This window comes from Bos grunniens, chromosome 10 (assembly GCF_055505025.1).
Source record: "Bos grunniens cultivar Pamir isolate PY7600 chromosome 10, Bosgru_T2T1.0, whole genome shotgun sequence".
Taxonomy (NCBI): domain Eukaryota; kingdom Metazoa; phylum Chordata; class Mammalia; order Artiodactyla; family Bovidae; genus Bos; species Bos grunniens.
Window position 1 is genome coordinate 75,281,451 of NC_141174.1, and position 16,322 is coordinate 75,297,772.

The following is a 16,322-nucleotide window of genomic DNA, read 5'->3' on the forward strand; positions in this document are numbered from 1 at the left end:
ACTGACTTGATGGGCACGAGACTGAGTGAACTCCAGGAGTTGGTGATGGACAGGGAGGCCTGGCATGCTGTGCTTCATGGGGTTGCAAAGAGTCGGACATGACTGAGTGACTGAACTGAACTGAACTGAATCAAAAGACAAAGTGAATTCAATATAAGTATATAATCAAGTCAAGGTAGGACAAACAATGGCTTTTCTCTGAGTTTGACCATCAACAGTGATCATCAGTAATCACTAAGGGCTCTTATAATACATTCATCACTCAAGAGATCTCTTGTTATTTACTAGCTGTTGGCATACTCTCCTCATTGCCATCTTCATTTCTTGATTTCTGAATGTGTAAATAACAGGATTCAGGAAAGGAGTAAGAACTGCATCAAAGAATGCCAGAAACTTATCCAGATGTGTGGAGGGAAATGGCCATACATAGAAAAATATCAAAGGACCAAAGAACAAGACTACTACAGTGATGTGAGCTGAAAGTGTGGACAGAGCCTTGGATGAACCACCTGAAGAGTGTTTCTGAACAGTGAGAATGATGACAATATAGGAAATGATCAGAATGAAGAAGGAGCCAACAGAGATGAATCCACTGTTGGCTGTGACCATGAATTCTAGCTGGTATGTGTCTATGCAGGCAAGTTTGATGAACCGTGGAAGATCACAGTAAAAGCTGTCCAACACATTAGGGCCACAGAAGGGTAAGTTTACAACAAAAGCCAGTTGAACCATGGAGTGCATAAGGCCAATCATCCAGGCAGACACTAAAAAGAAAACACACATTCTTGGGCTCATGATAGTCAGATAGTGGAGAGGCTTACATATGGCAATGTATCTGTCAAAAGCCATGGCAATGAGCAGCACCATCTCCACACCACCGATGACATGGATGAAGAAGATTTGAGCAATGCAGCCACTAAAGGAGATGACTTTATGTTTTCTGAAAAGATCATAAATCATCTTGGGGGAACTGACGGAAGAAACTCCCATGTCAATGAAGGAGAGGTTGGCCAATAGAAAGTACATGGGGGAGTGTAAGTGAGGGTCAGAAGTCACAGTGAGGATAATGAGGGAATTTCCCATTATGCTTGCCATGAAAAATATGGAGGAGAACACAAAGAGAAGAAGCTGTATTTCCCAGGAGTTGGTGATTCCCAGGAACACAAACTCTAACACCACAGAGTGATTTGCTCCATACATTTGCTTTGTACACTTTGCTACCTGAAGGAAGTTAAGAGATGAAAATTTAAAATATAATAATTATTTTAATAAATTAGAAGAGAGGTTAAAGTTATGAATGGCTATTTCTACTTTAGCATTAAAATGACCTTCCAGCCTTTGCAATGTGATCACACACAAAAATTGGTGGCTCTCATGTGCTGTTGTTTTTCTATCATCAAGTTTTCTCTGCATTTAACATCCTCTACTTCCATTCAGGGTGGATGGCATTATATTATGCATGAGGTACAAAATGGTTAGCAAGAGTAACAGGAATTCAAGCCCAAACCTTTTGAGTTTAAAACCAATATGATCTAGTCACATATAACTGGAGTTCTGGCTCCAGTCACATAGAACTGATCAGTATTGTGATCCCTTCCAAGCCTATGAACTTTCCTCTGGCCACACCTGTGGGAATATATTCATCTTCAGTATTAAATGTTTACCACATCTACAATGTTTTGCTTTATTATTACTAGCATTTATTTTATTATAGTTTTATTATAATGGGTTGATTGCTATTCTAAATCATCAAGTAGACTCTAAGATTTTTGAAGGCAGAGATTTGACTCATTCCTATTTGGACTCCCTGAAGCAAATAAAAAGCAATCCACACAGAGAAGTGTAGATCCATGAACTGTCTGTTACCGGTTTGTATATTAGGTACAGAGTTTGTGAGTGAGTACTTAAAAACTTTTCTAGCAGTTTGATGTACAGTGATCCCAAGTTGCTGATTTTGTTTTTCACAAAAGTAATAGCCCATGAAAGACTAGAAATTAAAGGAAAAATCTTATCCTAAAACACAGATACTTTGAGAAACACTGCTTTAGGTTACTTAGCGCATGATCTGAAAATCTCAAAACTATGAAATGCATAATGCAGTGGAAATGATTGTATACAAATCTGCATATAAGGACTAATCATATTATCCTGTAATTATTTACTCTGATTTAAGGCCTCCCAGGTGGTTCTAAAGAACCCGCCTGCCAATGCAGGAGACGTAAAGAGATGTGGGTTCGATCCCTGGGTCAGAAGATCCCCTAGAGGAAGACATGGCAACCCACTCCAGTGTTCTTGCCTGGCGAATCCCTTGGAGAGAGGAGCCTGGCAGGCTGCAGTCCATGGAGTCACAAAGAGTCAGACATGACTGAAGTGACTTAGCATGCAGGCATGCATGTCTTAGCAAGAGGAATGTGAGTGTTGGATTTAAATTACAAGATTTATACTAATGTCCAACCACTGACAACTTGATGTTAGACAAGTTGCTTAAACTCTTTGAGCCTCAGTTTATCTATGAAATTGTAAATGGTAAAATAACTGATACATCTTAATCATATGGCTATATTAAGTATTCAGTAAACATCATGTTTCCTTCTCTATATTTCACTTGCCCATCAGTCTAATTCTCTATTTCAGTTGCCCTTAAAGCTCTCAACATGTGAGAAATAATAAATAAATAAGGAAATAAAATACTGTTGACCAGCAGGGAGTATCAGACTTTCATATCAGAAAATATATTTCAGTAAAGAACTGTGATGAATACAATATCACATTTTCTCAGTGGTAGATTTAAACTATCTTGTATACACTTAATTGATTTGCTCTCAAAGTGCAAGAAAGTGAAAGTGTTAGTTGCTCAGTGGTGTCTGACTCTTTGTGACCCCATGAACTATAGCCCATCAGGATCCTCTATCTATGGGATTTCCCAGACAAGAATACTGGAGCGGGTTGCTATTTCCTTCTTCAGGAGATCTTCCTGACCCAGGGATCAAAATCCAGGTCTCTTGCATTGCAGGCAGATTCTTTACCATCCACAAGTATAATTTGTCATTTGTTCAATTTCTCCTTACCAACGAGGCTGCAAGCTCCGTAGAGTTAAGGATCACATCTGTCTTCTTCAATCCAATGTAGCAAAAATTTAGATCACAAATAAATATGTGCTGAAAGAGTGAATAAAATGTATTTGCTTGCATTAGAGACTGACCATGTGAAGGAAAAAGGAAAGGTCAAGAGTGTGTGGAATTCAAAAAACTGAAAAATTTTAAAGAAAACCAAAAGTAGGAATAGGACTAAAAGGAATCTTCAGTATAGTCAGAAGTACTGAAATCAATGAGGTCAGCTTTGGGACCTACAGATAAAATCAATATCCATAATTTAGAAATTTTGAAGTCATTATAAATTAATAAATACATATCCAAATATGTTAAATAACCTGACCCAAACCATAAATTTACTTAGAGTTTATATTAAAACCCCAATCAACTGACTCCAAGATCTTGTCTGTGTCCAATTCCCTATTTTCTTTTCATTGCTCATGACTATCTGAATAAAAACATGTGATAGGGTAATGGTAGAAACTGTTGGGGAAAATAAGCCCCTCTCATGGCTGATGACTGCCATTTACTAACATACTGGTAGCCGCTACCTTGGTGATCATGATTATTCATCCATGACAATGAACTGTTATCTAATTTATGTACCTCAGTGTCTTGGAAAACGTGGCAGCTTGCTGAAACATTTGTTTGTACTGTATTTGTTCAAGCAAATGCTTTATTTGGAACAGAAGTCTTTTTGGATGGACTGACAATATAAAATTCCAGTTTAATCAGTTCTACTCAATCTTTCTTTCTTCGTAGGTTTGTAAAACCCCTGAACGGGGTCCAAGATGAGCTGACTACTTAAAAGACTCCATAAAGTTGCCTGTATCCCAGTTCTACCTCCTTTATGAAATCACTCTTGATTCCTCCAGTTCAGTTCAGTTCAGTCGCTCAGTCGTGTCCGACTCTTTGCGACCCCATGAATCGCAGCACGCCAGGCCTCCCTGTCCATCACCAACCCCCGGAGTTCACCCAGACTCACGTCCATCAAGTCAGTGATGCCATCCAGCCATCTCATCCTCTGCCGTCCCCTTCTCCTCCTGCCCCAACCCCTCCCAGAATCAGAGTCTTTTCCAATGAGTCAACTCTTCGCATGAGGTGGCCAAAGTACTGGAGTTTCAGCTTCAACATCAGTCCTTCCAAAGAAATCCCAGGGCTGATCTCCTTCAGAATGGACTGGTTGGATCTCCTTGCAGTCCAAGGGACTCTCAACCTGAGTAGTTTTCTGATTCCAGTCTTTCATTTAACCTCTCTGAATGGAGTATAAGACAATTTTACCTTTCATATTTCTTTATAAGCTTGGAAGAGTGCTAGAGAATGTAACAGGTCATCAGTAAAAAGCTTGAGTGCCCGATTCAAGTCAAAGTACATTGAGGTCAATCACCAACCTCAGCGTCGATGCAGGGAATCTAGATTCCTTCTAGGACTTATTAAAAATAGGCTGTGTGTATGACTACATCATTCAAATCTGTCTCTACTTAAGCTTTTACAAAATCTTACAGCAGTTATTCCTATTACTGTTAAAAGCTTCATAGGATAATGAAATGAATATAGGCTTCAGTATCTGAAAAACCACATTTCACATTCTGTCACTTAATTATCTGTTGAATATGGTAACATCGGAGAAGGCAATGGCAACCCACTCCAGTGTTCTTGCCTGGAGAATCCCAGGGACGGGGGAGCCTGATGGGCTGCCGTCTATGGGGTCGCACAGAGTCGGACACGACTGAAGCGACTTAGCAGCAGCAGCATGGTAACATACCTTTTACCTCTGGGCCCTTTTCACATCTGTAAAATGGAGAAAATGAATATTTTACTGAACTGAGAGTAAGAGATAATATTTGTCACCCAATCCAGTTAATTCTTCCTCTTTAATGTTCCTGCTGCTGCTGCTGCTAAGTCGCTTCAGTCGTGTCCAACTCTGTGCGACCCCATAAACGGCAGCCCACCAGGCTCCCCCGCCCCTGGGATTCTCCAGGCAAGAACACTGGAGTGGGTTGCCATTGCCTTCTCCAATGCATGAAAGTGAAAAGTGAAAGCTAAGTCGCTCAGTCGTGTCTGACTCTTAGCGACCCCATGGACTGCAGCCCACCAGGCTCCTCTGCCCATGGGACTTTCCAGGCAAGAGTACTGGAGTGGGGTGCTGGAAGTCAAATACAAGTAACTTACTATGTATTAATACAATGTAATAAATTATTTAGGAAGGAAACAGAATGAACTAGATTTTTTGTCATGAAAAAAATCTCAAAAATATATGTTGACTGAGAAACATCAAATTATAAAAGAATGTATATAAAGTAACAATATTTATAAATGTCAAAAACACTTGGTGATTTAAATAATATTAAATATAAATATTTAAATAAGTAGCAAAAAATATTTAGGTTTGCACAAAGACTATCCAAACACTTCAGAATTGTTATTCAATTTGGGGAAGGAAAGATAGGAATCTGATAGGTGAATGGTTTCAATTTTATTTGTAATGGATTTATTACCAAAAAGTCTGATAAACATGACAAATGTTCATTATTAAATATTGACGTTAAATATACAGTACTGTTCATACAGTTTTGAGTACCTTTTAAATGGATAAACTATGTCACAGTTATTTTCTAACTGAAAGCATCTGCCACATATGTGCTCCTTTCCCTTCTCAATGCCCCTACTTTCATCAGTTCATACTACACCTACTGAGAGAGTTTATTAGGACCCTTTCCTTCAAGTGTTTTTGCTATTTCAACAAAAATCCAACAATTCTCAAAACATAACTAGTCATAGTTCAATAGTTTAATATGTCTCTTTTTGTTTGTTTCCAGATGACTTTCAAAGTTCCACTAGAGCATTCAAACCTTTTGGAATCTTGTTTTTATAATCTCATTTTCTATTTCTTTTTCTTACTTCCTTTCTTGCACCTCACGATCTGACATCACCTGTTTATTATCTGACAATGCTACAGACTACATGCCTTTAAATATACTGGTTCTTCTTCCCCAGTGCCCCTTTCACCATTCCACCATCTCCACCCACTACTCTTCTCTCTGGAAGAGAAGGATAATTCATACCTCAGCATAAACACATGCTATAACGTTTAGACTTCCTTTCCTACCATCTCTTCACAGTCTGAGCAGATTTATACCTTCCTTGTCCATGTTCCTATTCACTTTATTCATGCCCGAAAGCATCATTTACCATGTTACATTATAGGTAGTTATATACATAAGTGGATTGAGGGGAGGAGTTGCGTTTATCCTTTTTTGTAACCTCAAGTTCTAACAGATGCTTAGAATAAAAAAGGAAGAAGACACTAGAAACATTGCCCCATCAAATATAAGCTAAAAGTTTCAGTAATATAGAAATTAATACCTAAATATAAGGAAGGAAACATGGGAAAATCAGATTGCAACTAATATAGTAACAGATATAGTAAATTATGTATTTGTGATATAACAATTCAACAAATAGGGGAATCAACAGGGTGACTGAAAAACAGAAAAGGGGGACCAACAGGTGATTGAAAAACAGGAAAGTATGGATGATTATGTAAGAAAATGAATAAAAAGACTTGAGAGGAGCTCTGAAGAAGCAAAAAAAACCTCAAACCCCGCCCCCCCCGCCCTGAAAACCTATCCCAGAAAATAGAGATTATACAAGTGAAGAAGAATTAAGGAAAAAGAAATAAACTACATCAAAAATGAAGAGAAACTAAGAAAAGTATGTGTAAAATGATAAAGAACAGAAAGAAGGTTCACTTTAAGTAAGAGGTTGTTTATGGATACTTATTTTCATTACATTCTGGGTACACTCTTCAGAAACTCTATAATCATAAACAACTTTGAGTATGTTCTAAAGCACTGTGTCTTGAAAGATTTTTTCCATAAGCTTTTATCAGTTATACACTCCTAGATGTGAATTTATTTGCTTTTTTGCTCTCCAACATCCTTCAGCTACCTGAGAATGAAGAATTTGAAAGAATGAGCTCAAAGGGGAGGAGCTACAATATGAAACCTAATAGAATAATACTGATTGCTCTTAGTTACACTGAAGTGAGTACTGGAAAAAGAAAGTTAGAGATGTCAAAAATAAATTTTCCCTAGATATACTAACAAGAAAAGAAATATAAAACCAAATATTAGAAAATATAGAAACCCACAGTCTGATGTGTGAAATTCACATATCAAAGTTTTAAATCCGCCTGAGGCATAGTCAGGATTCTATTTATGCCCCAAGAGGTAGTCATAGATAGGATTCTAGATGGAGATACCAGGGTATGATGTTTATTTACCTGAAAGTCATTGAATGTCTATAATCAAACTTCTGGTTGATTAGGTTCTGAAACCACCATTGTTGTGCTCAGAAAAGAGGTTTTAAAATTGTTTTTCTCAGACACATTAATTATAATTATCTAATTAAATATACATGTTATCAAATAAAAGGTCCAGATGTTTTCCTTTTATTGTGATTAATCCTTTTTCTTCACCCATATAGAATTGATTATCTTCCAGAAACAGATTCCTAAACATTTTATCTTCTATAGACAAAGGAAATATTGGTATTTAGGATTCCAAATAATAGAATTATCAAAATGAAAGGGACCTACATACATCTCATAGTTTTGAAACTCTAAACCATCCTCAATCTCAAAATATTGAGAGGCTAGAACCTGCCTCAGCTAAACTGGACTGCATTTTGTCCTTTAAATTGTCATAAAATCCTTCTTCACATGTAAGTAAAAGTTTGCTTCCCCTATTTTAAGACCTCCCCTTTTTTACTTTTTATAACTGTATGCAATATAAATAATTTTCAGTGTCTGTTTTATTAACTTTTTATGTACATAAACTCAACAACCTAAGTCACCCTTTAGCTTTCTGTTTTCAAGATTCAAAAACTAAACCCCTTTTATATTCCTTTTAGGAGGAAATATATCTTTCACTTCTGGAAAAAAATATCACATTTGTCAACTTTATCTAAACTCTTCTGCATTCTAGTTATTGTTTATAGGTAAAATTAATAAAAAACACTGTAAAATTGTACAGCCTATAAGAATTCAGGAGAATCAATTGATCTGGTAGTTTTCATTTTTTGGGGTAAGTTTTGCACATCATATTTTAAGTTAGAATTTACACTGGAAACAATTTACTCGGATTTGGGTTTTCAGGTGTGTCTTCTTTTCGAGCATCTGTAAGATTTCCTTCTTGAAAATTTTACAAGTATCTAGTAAATTTCCTTCCATTACCACTGAGAATCAGTTTATACTTTATCTCTTTTCAGAAGCTAATGAGATTATAAGAACCCATGTTTTCTCAGATTTATGTGTCATCAGTTTTTCTTACCTGTTTATCAAATTGCAGAAGATGAGGATCTTTCATATAATCATCACTGGCAACAGAATGCTGACTCCCAAAATTATAAAGCCAGTTGACTTTTCCTAATATCTTTCACATTACTCTAACACTGTGTGAATCTGGTTAAACTAAAGGTCTATTTACCTTTTCCAAATGCCAATAAACTTTTCACAGTTATTCTTCACTACTAGTTGGTTTGTTACTCCAGATGTTACCTTGCTTTAGGATAACACTCATTCAGTCATCTCCATAGCAGTTTCAACAATAGAATCATGTCTGACACTAGAGTTACTCTGCTTATCATTAAATTTATCCATATTCTTCTATTTCACCTGTATAAGAGAAAAACATTTTCATTAAGTCTTAGATTTTCCTGTGTTTTCTAACAAAAAGTGCCATAAATCTTGCCATTGTGGAAATAAAGGTAATTAACAGCTCTAGAGGACAGTGATCATGGAGAAGGCAATGGCACCCCACTCCAGTACTCTTGCCTGGAAAATCCCATGGACGGAGGAGCCTGGTGGGCTACAGTCCTTGGGGTCGCTAGGAGTTGGACACGACTGAGTGACTTCACTTTCACTTTTCACTTTCATGCATTGGAGAAGGAAGTGGCAACCCACTCCAGTGTTCTTGCCTGGAGAATCCCAGGGACGGCGGAGCCTGGTGGGCTGCCTTCTATGGGGTCGCACAGAGTCGAACACAAATGAAGCGACTTAGCAGCAGCAGAGGATAGTGATCAAGTGATTGCCTAGATAGGAGTTTAGAAGGACTTCATGAATCAAGGGACTTTACCTCTAGGGACCTATTTGGTTTGACCAGAACAAAGGTCCAAAAGACTCATAATACTCATAATAAGATACGAGACAAGAAGAAACAATATATTTGTGAACGTAGAAGGATAGCACACATTGTACTCATGATTTGTTACCTTGATGTATAACTTTTAAATATTTCAGTACATGGTTAATGGACTTCCATTTTCACACTTGATCTTGTTTCCACAATTGTCAGAGGAAAGAAATTTTCTATTGGCTGGTTTGGTGACGTAAAGTGCTTCAAACGGTCAGAGGCTAGTTGTAGTTGTGTTCCCTTTGGAACATTCTTTTCTGGGGGCACCAGGACCTCTGAATCTATTAAACCAAAGTTCACAAGAATAGAAAGCATAAATATTGATAGTAAATTGTTTGGTTCATGGTGGCTCAGAGGTTAAAGTGTCTGCCTCCAATGCGGGAGACCCGGGTTCAATCCCTGGGTAGGGAAGATCCCCTGGAGAAGGAAATGGTAAACCACCCACTTCAGTATTCTTGCCTGGAGAATCCCATGGACGGAGGAGCCTGGTAGGCCACAGTCCATGGGGTCGCAAAGAGTCGGACACAACTGAGCGAGTTCACTTTCACTTTCATTGTTAAAGAGGCTTTTTCTCCCTTGGGTACATACATTCTGGCTAAAGGACAGATGGTAATATATGGTGGCCATTGGCTTTAAGATATATACTGCATCAGATAGACAGCTTTCTAAACTTGCAAGGTGTTCATTCCCCAGCTGATATAAAATTGAGCATTCACCAGGCCATTCCATCACTCTATGAGTGATTTTTTTTTTTCTGGAATATGAAACATAGTAAGTGTAGTAAATTCTACAGGTGTGAGACTGTTGTCACACTTCATTTTCTATAAACATGTGTCCAGATCCAAAATTGCATGGGACACCATAGGAATAGATAAGGTAGAAAAAACACTGTATAAATCCATAAAGCGTAGTGTGCTAACAGAAGCACTATGGTTGGGAAAATAAGTACCCAGAAAAAAATTATATCATTATGAAGACAAGTCTTAAATCCTTCCAGAAAATATAGACACTGAGTCTACTGACAGTTTAGTGAGCTGTGGCACCATGGAGTGTACAGAGGCTTTACTTTTGCATTGGCAACTTGGGCAGTTGGCCATAATGATAGCCAGGTTACCCATTGTGAGAGGAAATTAATGTTGTTAAGTCTATGCAGATACTTCAGTTAGATAGCAACATAATAATAGTAGGGGAATTAAATGCCCCAATCACATCAATGGGTGTTTTGATATCTTGGTAAATCTAATTATACTTTTGACCTATAGGTGAGGTTGTAAAACTGAATCTAAGAGCTTTATGTGTAGCCATGTTTCTCTATTTAAGACATTCTTTACTCTCACTGTGTGAATGTGAAGTATTTTCCTACATCAATGAGATATTGACAACTTTTGTACATTTTTTAAAAGTAAAAAGGCTCTATAAGAGTTGGTTTATAGAGATTACTAAGTGCTTATGTAATCTAATGAAACTCATGTTCCAAAGTCTTTTAACTGACTTCTACTGCTTTAAATGTGCTAGCTTTTACAGAAAAAAAGTTCTCATACAAATTATTAGCTCAAAAGCTTTTTACATTATCCAAATTCATATAATCAAAACAAATTCTTGAATAATTCAGACTTATTTAATACTTTTTTTAAAGTAAAAATTGATGTTCTCCTTGATCTTACTGGTAGAGAGCAAACACAAGCATTTAAAATTAGAAAAAGGATAAAATTATGTGTTCAATCAATTTGAGTTATACTTCTAAGACTACAGTGTGTCCACTTAAACTTAACATTTAATGTCCTTAGGAATTTTAAGACCTTATCTTACTGTCAAATATAGTAATTAGTGGATAGTCTGTATGGCAAAACCAATACAATATTGTAAAGTAATTAGTCTCTAATTAAAATAAATACATTTAAATTTAAAAAATAAATAAAAATAATTTTGAATATCAAAACATTGGTCATTGTGTGTGTACGTATGTGTGTATGTTTGGGTATGTGACTTATTTATTTATAGAGCATCTATATCTTTTTTTTAATCAAATAGCAAATATGTTCATTTTTGCTACTTTAAGAATAACATTTACTGCCGGTAAAAAGTGTGAGTAGAATGTGTGTGGCTGTTTAGGGTTATATATTAAATATAAACTTTTCTGGTTTACTAAAATGACTCAATATGATAGACTGCTATCAGTTATTCACCTTCAGCAACACTCAGTGGAATAGAAACTAGTTATGTTGGTTAATATGGGTGACTGTGACTCTACTAGAATTTAACATGGCCCCAAAATACTACTGACTAAGCAAGTAATGTCAGGTCCATGAATCAAGGCAAATTGGAAGTGGTCAAACAAGAGATGGCAAGAGTGAATGTCGACATTCTAGGAACCAGTGAACTGAAATGGACTGGAATGGGTGAATTTAGCCCAGATGACCATTATATCTACTACTGCAGGCAGGAATCCCTCAGAAGAAATGCAGTAGCCATCATGGTCAACAAAAGAGTCCGAAATGCAGTACTTGGATGCAATCTCAAAAACGACAGAATGATCTCTGTTCGTTTCCAAGGCAAACCCTTCAATATCACAGTAACCCAAGTCTATGTCCCAACCAGTAATGCTGAAGAAGCTGGAGTTGAATGGTTCTATGAAGACCTACAAGACCTTTTAGAACTAACACCCAAAAAAGATGTCCTTTTCATGATAGGGGGATGGAATGCAAAAGTAGGAAGTCAAGAAACACCTGGAGTAACAGGCAAATTTGGCCTTGGAATACAGAATGAAGCAGGGCCAAGACTAATAGAGTTTTGCCAAGAAAATGCACTGGTCATAACAAACACCCTCTTCCAACAACACAAGAGAAGACTCTACACATGGACATCACCAGATGGTCAACACCGAAATCAGATTGATTATATTCTTTGCAGCCAAAGGTAGAGAAGCTCTATACAGTCAACAAAAACAAGACCAGGAGCTGACCGTGGCTCAGATCATGAACTCCTTATTGCCATATTCAGACTTAAATTGAAGAAAGTATGGAAAACCACGAGACCATTCAGGTATGACCTAAATCAAATCCCTTATGATTATACACAGTGGAAGTGAGAAATAGACTTAAGGGCCTAGATCTGATAGATAGAGTGCCTGATGTACTATGGAATGAGGTTCGTGACATTGTACAGGAGACAGGGATCAAGACCATCCCCATGGAAAAGAAATGCAAAAAAGCAAAATGACTGTCTGGGGAGGCCTTACAAATAGCTGTGAAAAGAAGAGAAGCGAAAAGCAAAGGAGAAAAGGAAAGATATAAGCATCTGAATGCAGAGTTCCAAAGAATAGCAAGAAGAGATAAGAAAGCCTTCCTCAGTGATCAATGTAAAGAAATAGAGGAAAACAACAGAATGGGAAAGACTAGAGATCTCTTCAAGAAAATTAGAGATACCAAGGGAACACTTCATGCAAAGATGGGCTTGATAAAGGACAGAAATGGTATGGACCTAACAGAAGCAGAAGATATTAAGAAGAGGTGACAAGAATACACAGAAGAATTGTACAAAAAAGATCTTCATGACCCAGATAATCATGATGGTGTGATCACTGACCTAGAGCCAGACATCCTGGAATGGGAAGTCAAGTGGGCCTTAGAAAGCACCACTACGAACAAAGCTAGTGGAGGTGATGGAATTCCAGTTGAGCTATTCCAAATCCTGAAAGATGATGCTGTGAAAGTGCTGCACTCAATATACCAGCAAATTTGGAAAACTCAGCAGTGGCCACAAGACTGGAAAATGTCAGTTTTCATTCCAATCCCAAAGAAAGGCAATGCCAAAGAATGCTCAAACTACCACACAATTGCACTCATCTCACACGCTAGTAAAGTAATGCTCAAAATTCTCCAAGCCAGGCTTCAGCAATACGTGAACTGTGAACTTCCAGATGCTCAAGCTGGTTTTAGAAAAGGCAGAGGAACCAGAGATCAAATTGCCAACATTTGCTGGATCATGGAAAAAGCAAGAGAGCTCCAGGAAAACATCTATTTCTGCTTTATTAACTATGCCAAAGCCTTTGACTGTGTGGATCACAAGAAACTGTGGAAAATTCTGAAAGACATGGGAATACCAGACCACCTGACCTGCCTCTTGAGAAATCTGTATGCAGGTCAGGAAGCAACAGTTAGAACTGGACATGGAACAACAGACTGGTTCCAAATAGGAAAAGGAATATGTCAAGGCTGTATATTATTACCCTGCTTGTTTAACTTATATGCAGAGTACATCATGAGAAACGCTTGACTGGAAGAAACGCAAGCTGGAATCAAGATTGCTGGCAGAAATATCAATAACCTCAGATATGCAGATGACACCACCCTTATGGCAGAAAGTGAAGAGGAACGAAAAAGCCTCTTGATGAAAGTGAAAGTGGAGAGTGAAAAAGTTGGCTTAAAGCTCAACATTCAGAAAACGAAGATCATGGCATCCGATCCCATCACTTCATGGGAAATAGATGGGGAAACAGTGGAAACCTTGTCAGACTTTATTTTTCTGGGCTCCAAAATCACTACAGATGGTGACTGCAGCCATGAAATTAAAAGACGCTTACTCCTTGGAAGGAAAGTTATGACCAACCTAGATAGCATACTCAAAAGCAGAGACATTACTTTGCCAACAAAGGTCTGTCTAGTCAAGGCTATGGTTTTTCTTGTGGTCATGTATGGATGTCAGAGTTGGACTGTGAAGAAGGCTGAGTGCCAAAGAATTGATGCTTTTGAACTGTGGTGTTGGAGAAGACTCTTGAGAGTCCCTTGGACTGCAAGGAGATCCAACCACTCCATTCTGAAGGAGGTCAGCCCTGGGTTTTCTTTGGAGGGAATGATGCTGAAGCTGAAACTCCAGTACTTTGGCCACCTCCTGGGAAGAGTTGACTCATTGGAAAAGACTCTGATGCTGGGAGGGATTGGGGGCGGGAGGAGAAGGGGATGACAGAGGATGAGATGGCTGGATGGCATCACTGACTCGGTGGATGTGAGTCTGGGTGAACTCCGGGAGTTGGTGATGGACAGGGAGGACTGGCATGCTGCGATTCATGGAGTCACAAAGAGTCGGACTCAACTGAGTGACTGAACTGAAATGAACTGAACTGAAGCAAGTAATAGAATGTGGACTTGCTTACCAAGGGGTTAAAGAAAGGACATTATTCTTAAAATATTACTCTTTAAAAAAATCACTGAAGTATAGTTAATTTACAGTGTTTCTGGTGTACGGCAAAGTGGTTCAGTTCTATCTACATATCATCTATCTATCTATTCTTTTTCAGATTCTTTTCCACTATAGGCTATTATAGGATATCGAATATAGTTACAGTTCTACTCTGCAGGTTCTTGTTGGTTATCTATTTTATTTTTAGTAGTGTGTATCTGTTAGTCCAAAATATTGCTAAGGAAGGAATGCTCACAAATCCATTCAATGAGGCCAAGGTCACCCTGACACCAAAACCAGACAAAAATAACACACACACACACAAAAGAAAATTAAAGCCAATGTCACTGTTGAGTGTAGATGTCTAATTTATCCCCCAACCCCCAGTTACATACTTCTTTCTCAAGACTGTCTTGGCTATTCAGGGTCATTTTTGTTTCTATACAAATTTAAAATGTTTTTTTTTCCAGTTCTGTGAAAAATGCCATTTGTAACTTGATAAGATTACATTGACTCTGTAGATTGCCTTGGGTAGTATGGTCATTTTAACACTGCCAATTCCAGTGTAAGAGCACTGTATATATTTCCATCTGTTTGTGTCATCTTTGATTTCTTTCATCAGTTTCTTCCTTTTTTTTTTTAAATTTTATTTTATTTTTAAACTTTACATAATTGTATTAGTTTTGCCAAATATCAAAATGAATCCGCCACAGGTATACATGTGTTCCCCATCCTGAACCCTCCTCCCTCCTCCCTCCCCATACCATCCCTCTGGGTCGTCCCAGTGCACTAGCCCCAAGCATCCAGTATCGTGCATTGAACCTGGACTGGCAACTCGTATCTTACATGATATTTTACATGTTTCAATGTCATTCTCCCAAATCTTCCCACCCTCTCCCTCTCCCACAGAGTCCATAAGACTGTTCTATACATCAGTGTCTCTTTTGCTGTCTCGTACACTGGGTTATTGTTACCATCTTTCTAAATTCCATATATATGCGTTAGTAAACTGTATTTATGTTTTTCCTTCTGGCTTACTTCACTCTGTATAATAGGCTCCAGTTTCATCCACCTCATTAGAACTGATTCAAATGTATTCTTTTTAATGGCTGAGTAATACTCCATTGTGTATATGCACCACTGCTTTCTTATCCATTCATCTGCTGATGGACATCTAGGTTGCTTCCACGTCCTGGCTATTATAAACAGTGCTGCGATGAACATTGGGGTACACGTGTCTCTTTCCCTTCTGGTTTCCTTAGTGTGAATGCCCAGCAGTGGGATTGCTGGATCATAAGGCAGTTCTATTTCCAGTTTTTTAAGGAATCTCCACACTGTTCTCCATAGTGGCTGTACTAGTTTGCATTCCCACCAACAGTGTAGGAGGGTTCCCTTTTCTCCACACCCTCTCCAGCATTTATTATTTGTAGACTTTTGGATCGCAGCCATTCTGACTGGTGTGAAATGGTACCTCATAGTGGTTTCGATTTGCATTTCTTGTTTTTGTTTTTGTTTTTAACTTCAGAGTCCTCGTCTCCTCAGTGAAGCCTGCATGCCTAATCAGTCTCTTCAGTCTTGTCCAACTCTTTGCAACCCCATGGACCCTAGCCCACCAGACTCCTCTGTCCATGGGATTCTCCAGGCAAGAATCCTGGGGTGGGTTGCCATGTCCTCCTCCAAGGGATCTTTCCAACCCAGGGGTCGAACCCATGACTCCTGTGTCTCTGGCATTGACAGGCAGATTCTCTACCGCTGAGCCATGGGGGAAGCCCCTAGTGAAGGTTGCTGCTGCTGTTGCTAAGTCGCTTCAATCACGTCCGACTCGGTGCGACCCCATAGACGGCAGTCCACCAGGCTC

At 38.3% G+C, this 16,322-nt stretch overlaps 1 protein-coding gene across 2 annotated transcripts; it reads right to left on the bottom strand.

Moving 5' to 3' along the window:
* Positions 1 to 258: 258 nt before the first annotated feature.
* LOC147364852 (olfactory receptor 4F3/4F16/4F29-like) lies at positions 259 to 4,083 on the bottom strand. 2 transcript variants are annotated; one of them, XM_086322097.1, is made up of 2 exons: positions 4,074 to 4,083; positions 259 to 1,190 (listed from the first exon to the last, which is right to left on the bottom strand). In XM_086322097.1, the coding sequence occupies exons 1-2, from the start codon at positions 4,081 to 4,083 to the stop codon at positions 259 to 261; spliced, it is 942 nt and encodes a 313-aa protein (XP_086178223.1). The 2 variants fall into 2 exon arrangements, with proteins under 2 accessions (XP_086178223.1, XP_086178222.1); XM_086322096.1 differs by lacking the exon at positions 4,074 to 4,083 and having other exon boundaries at positions 259 to 1,200.
* Between the last annotated feature and the right edge of the window lie 12,239 nt (positions 4,084 to 16,322).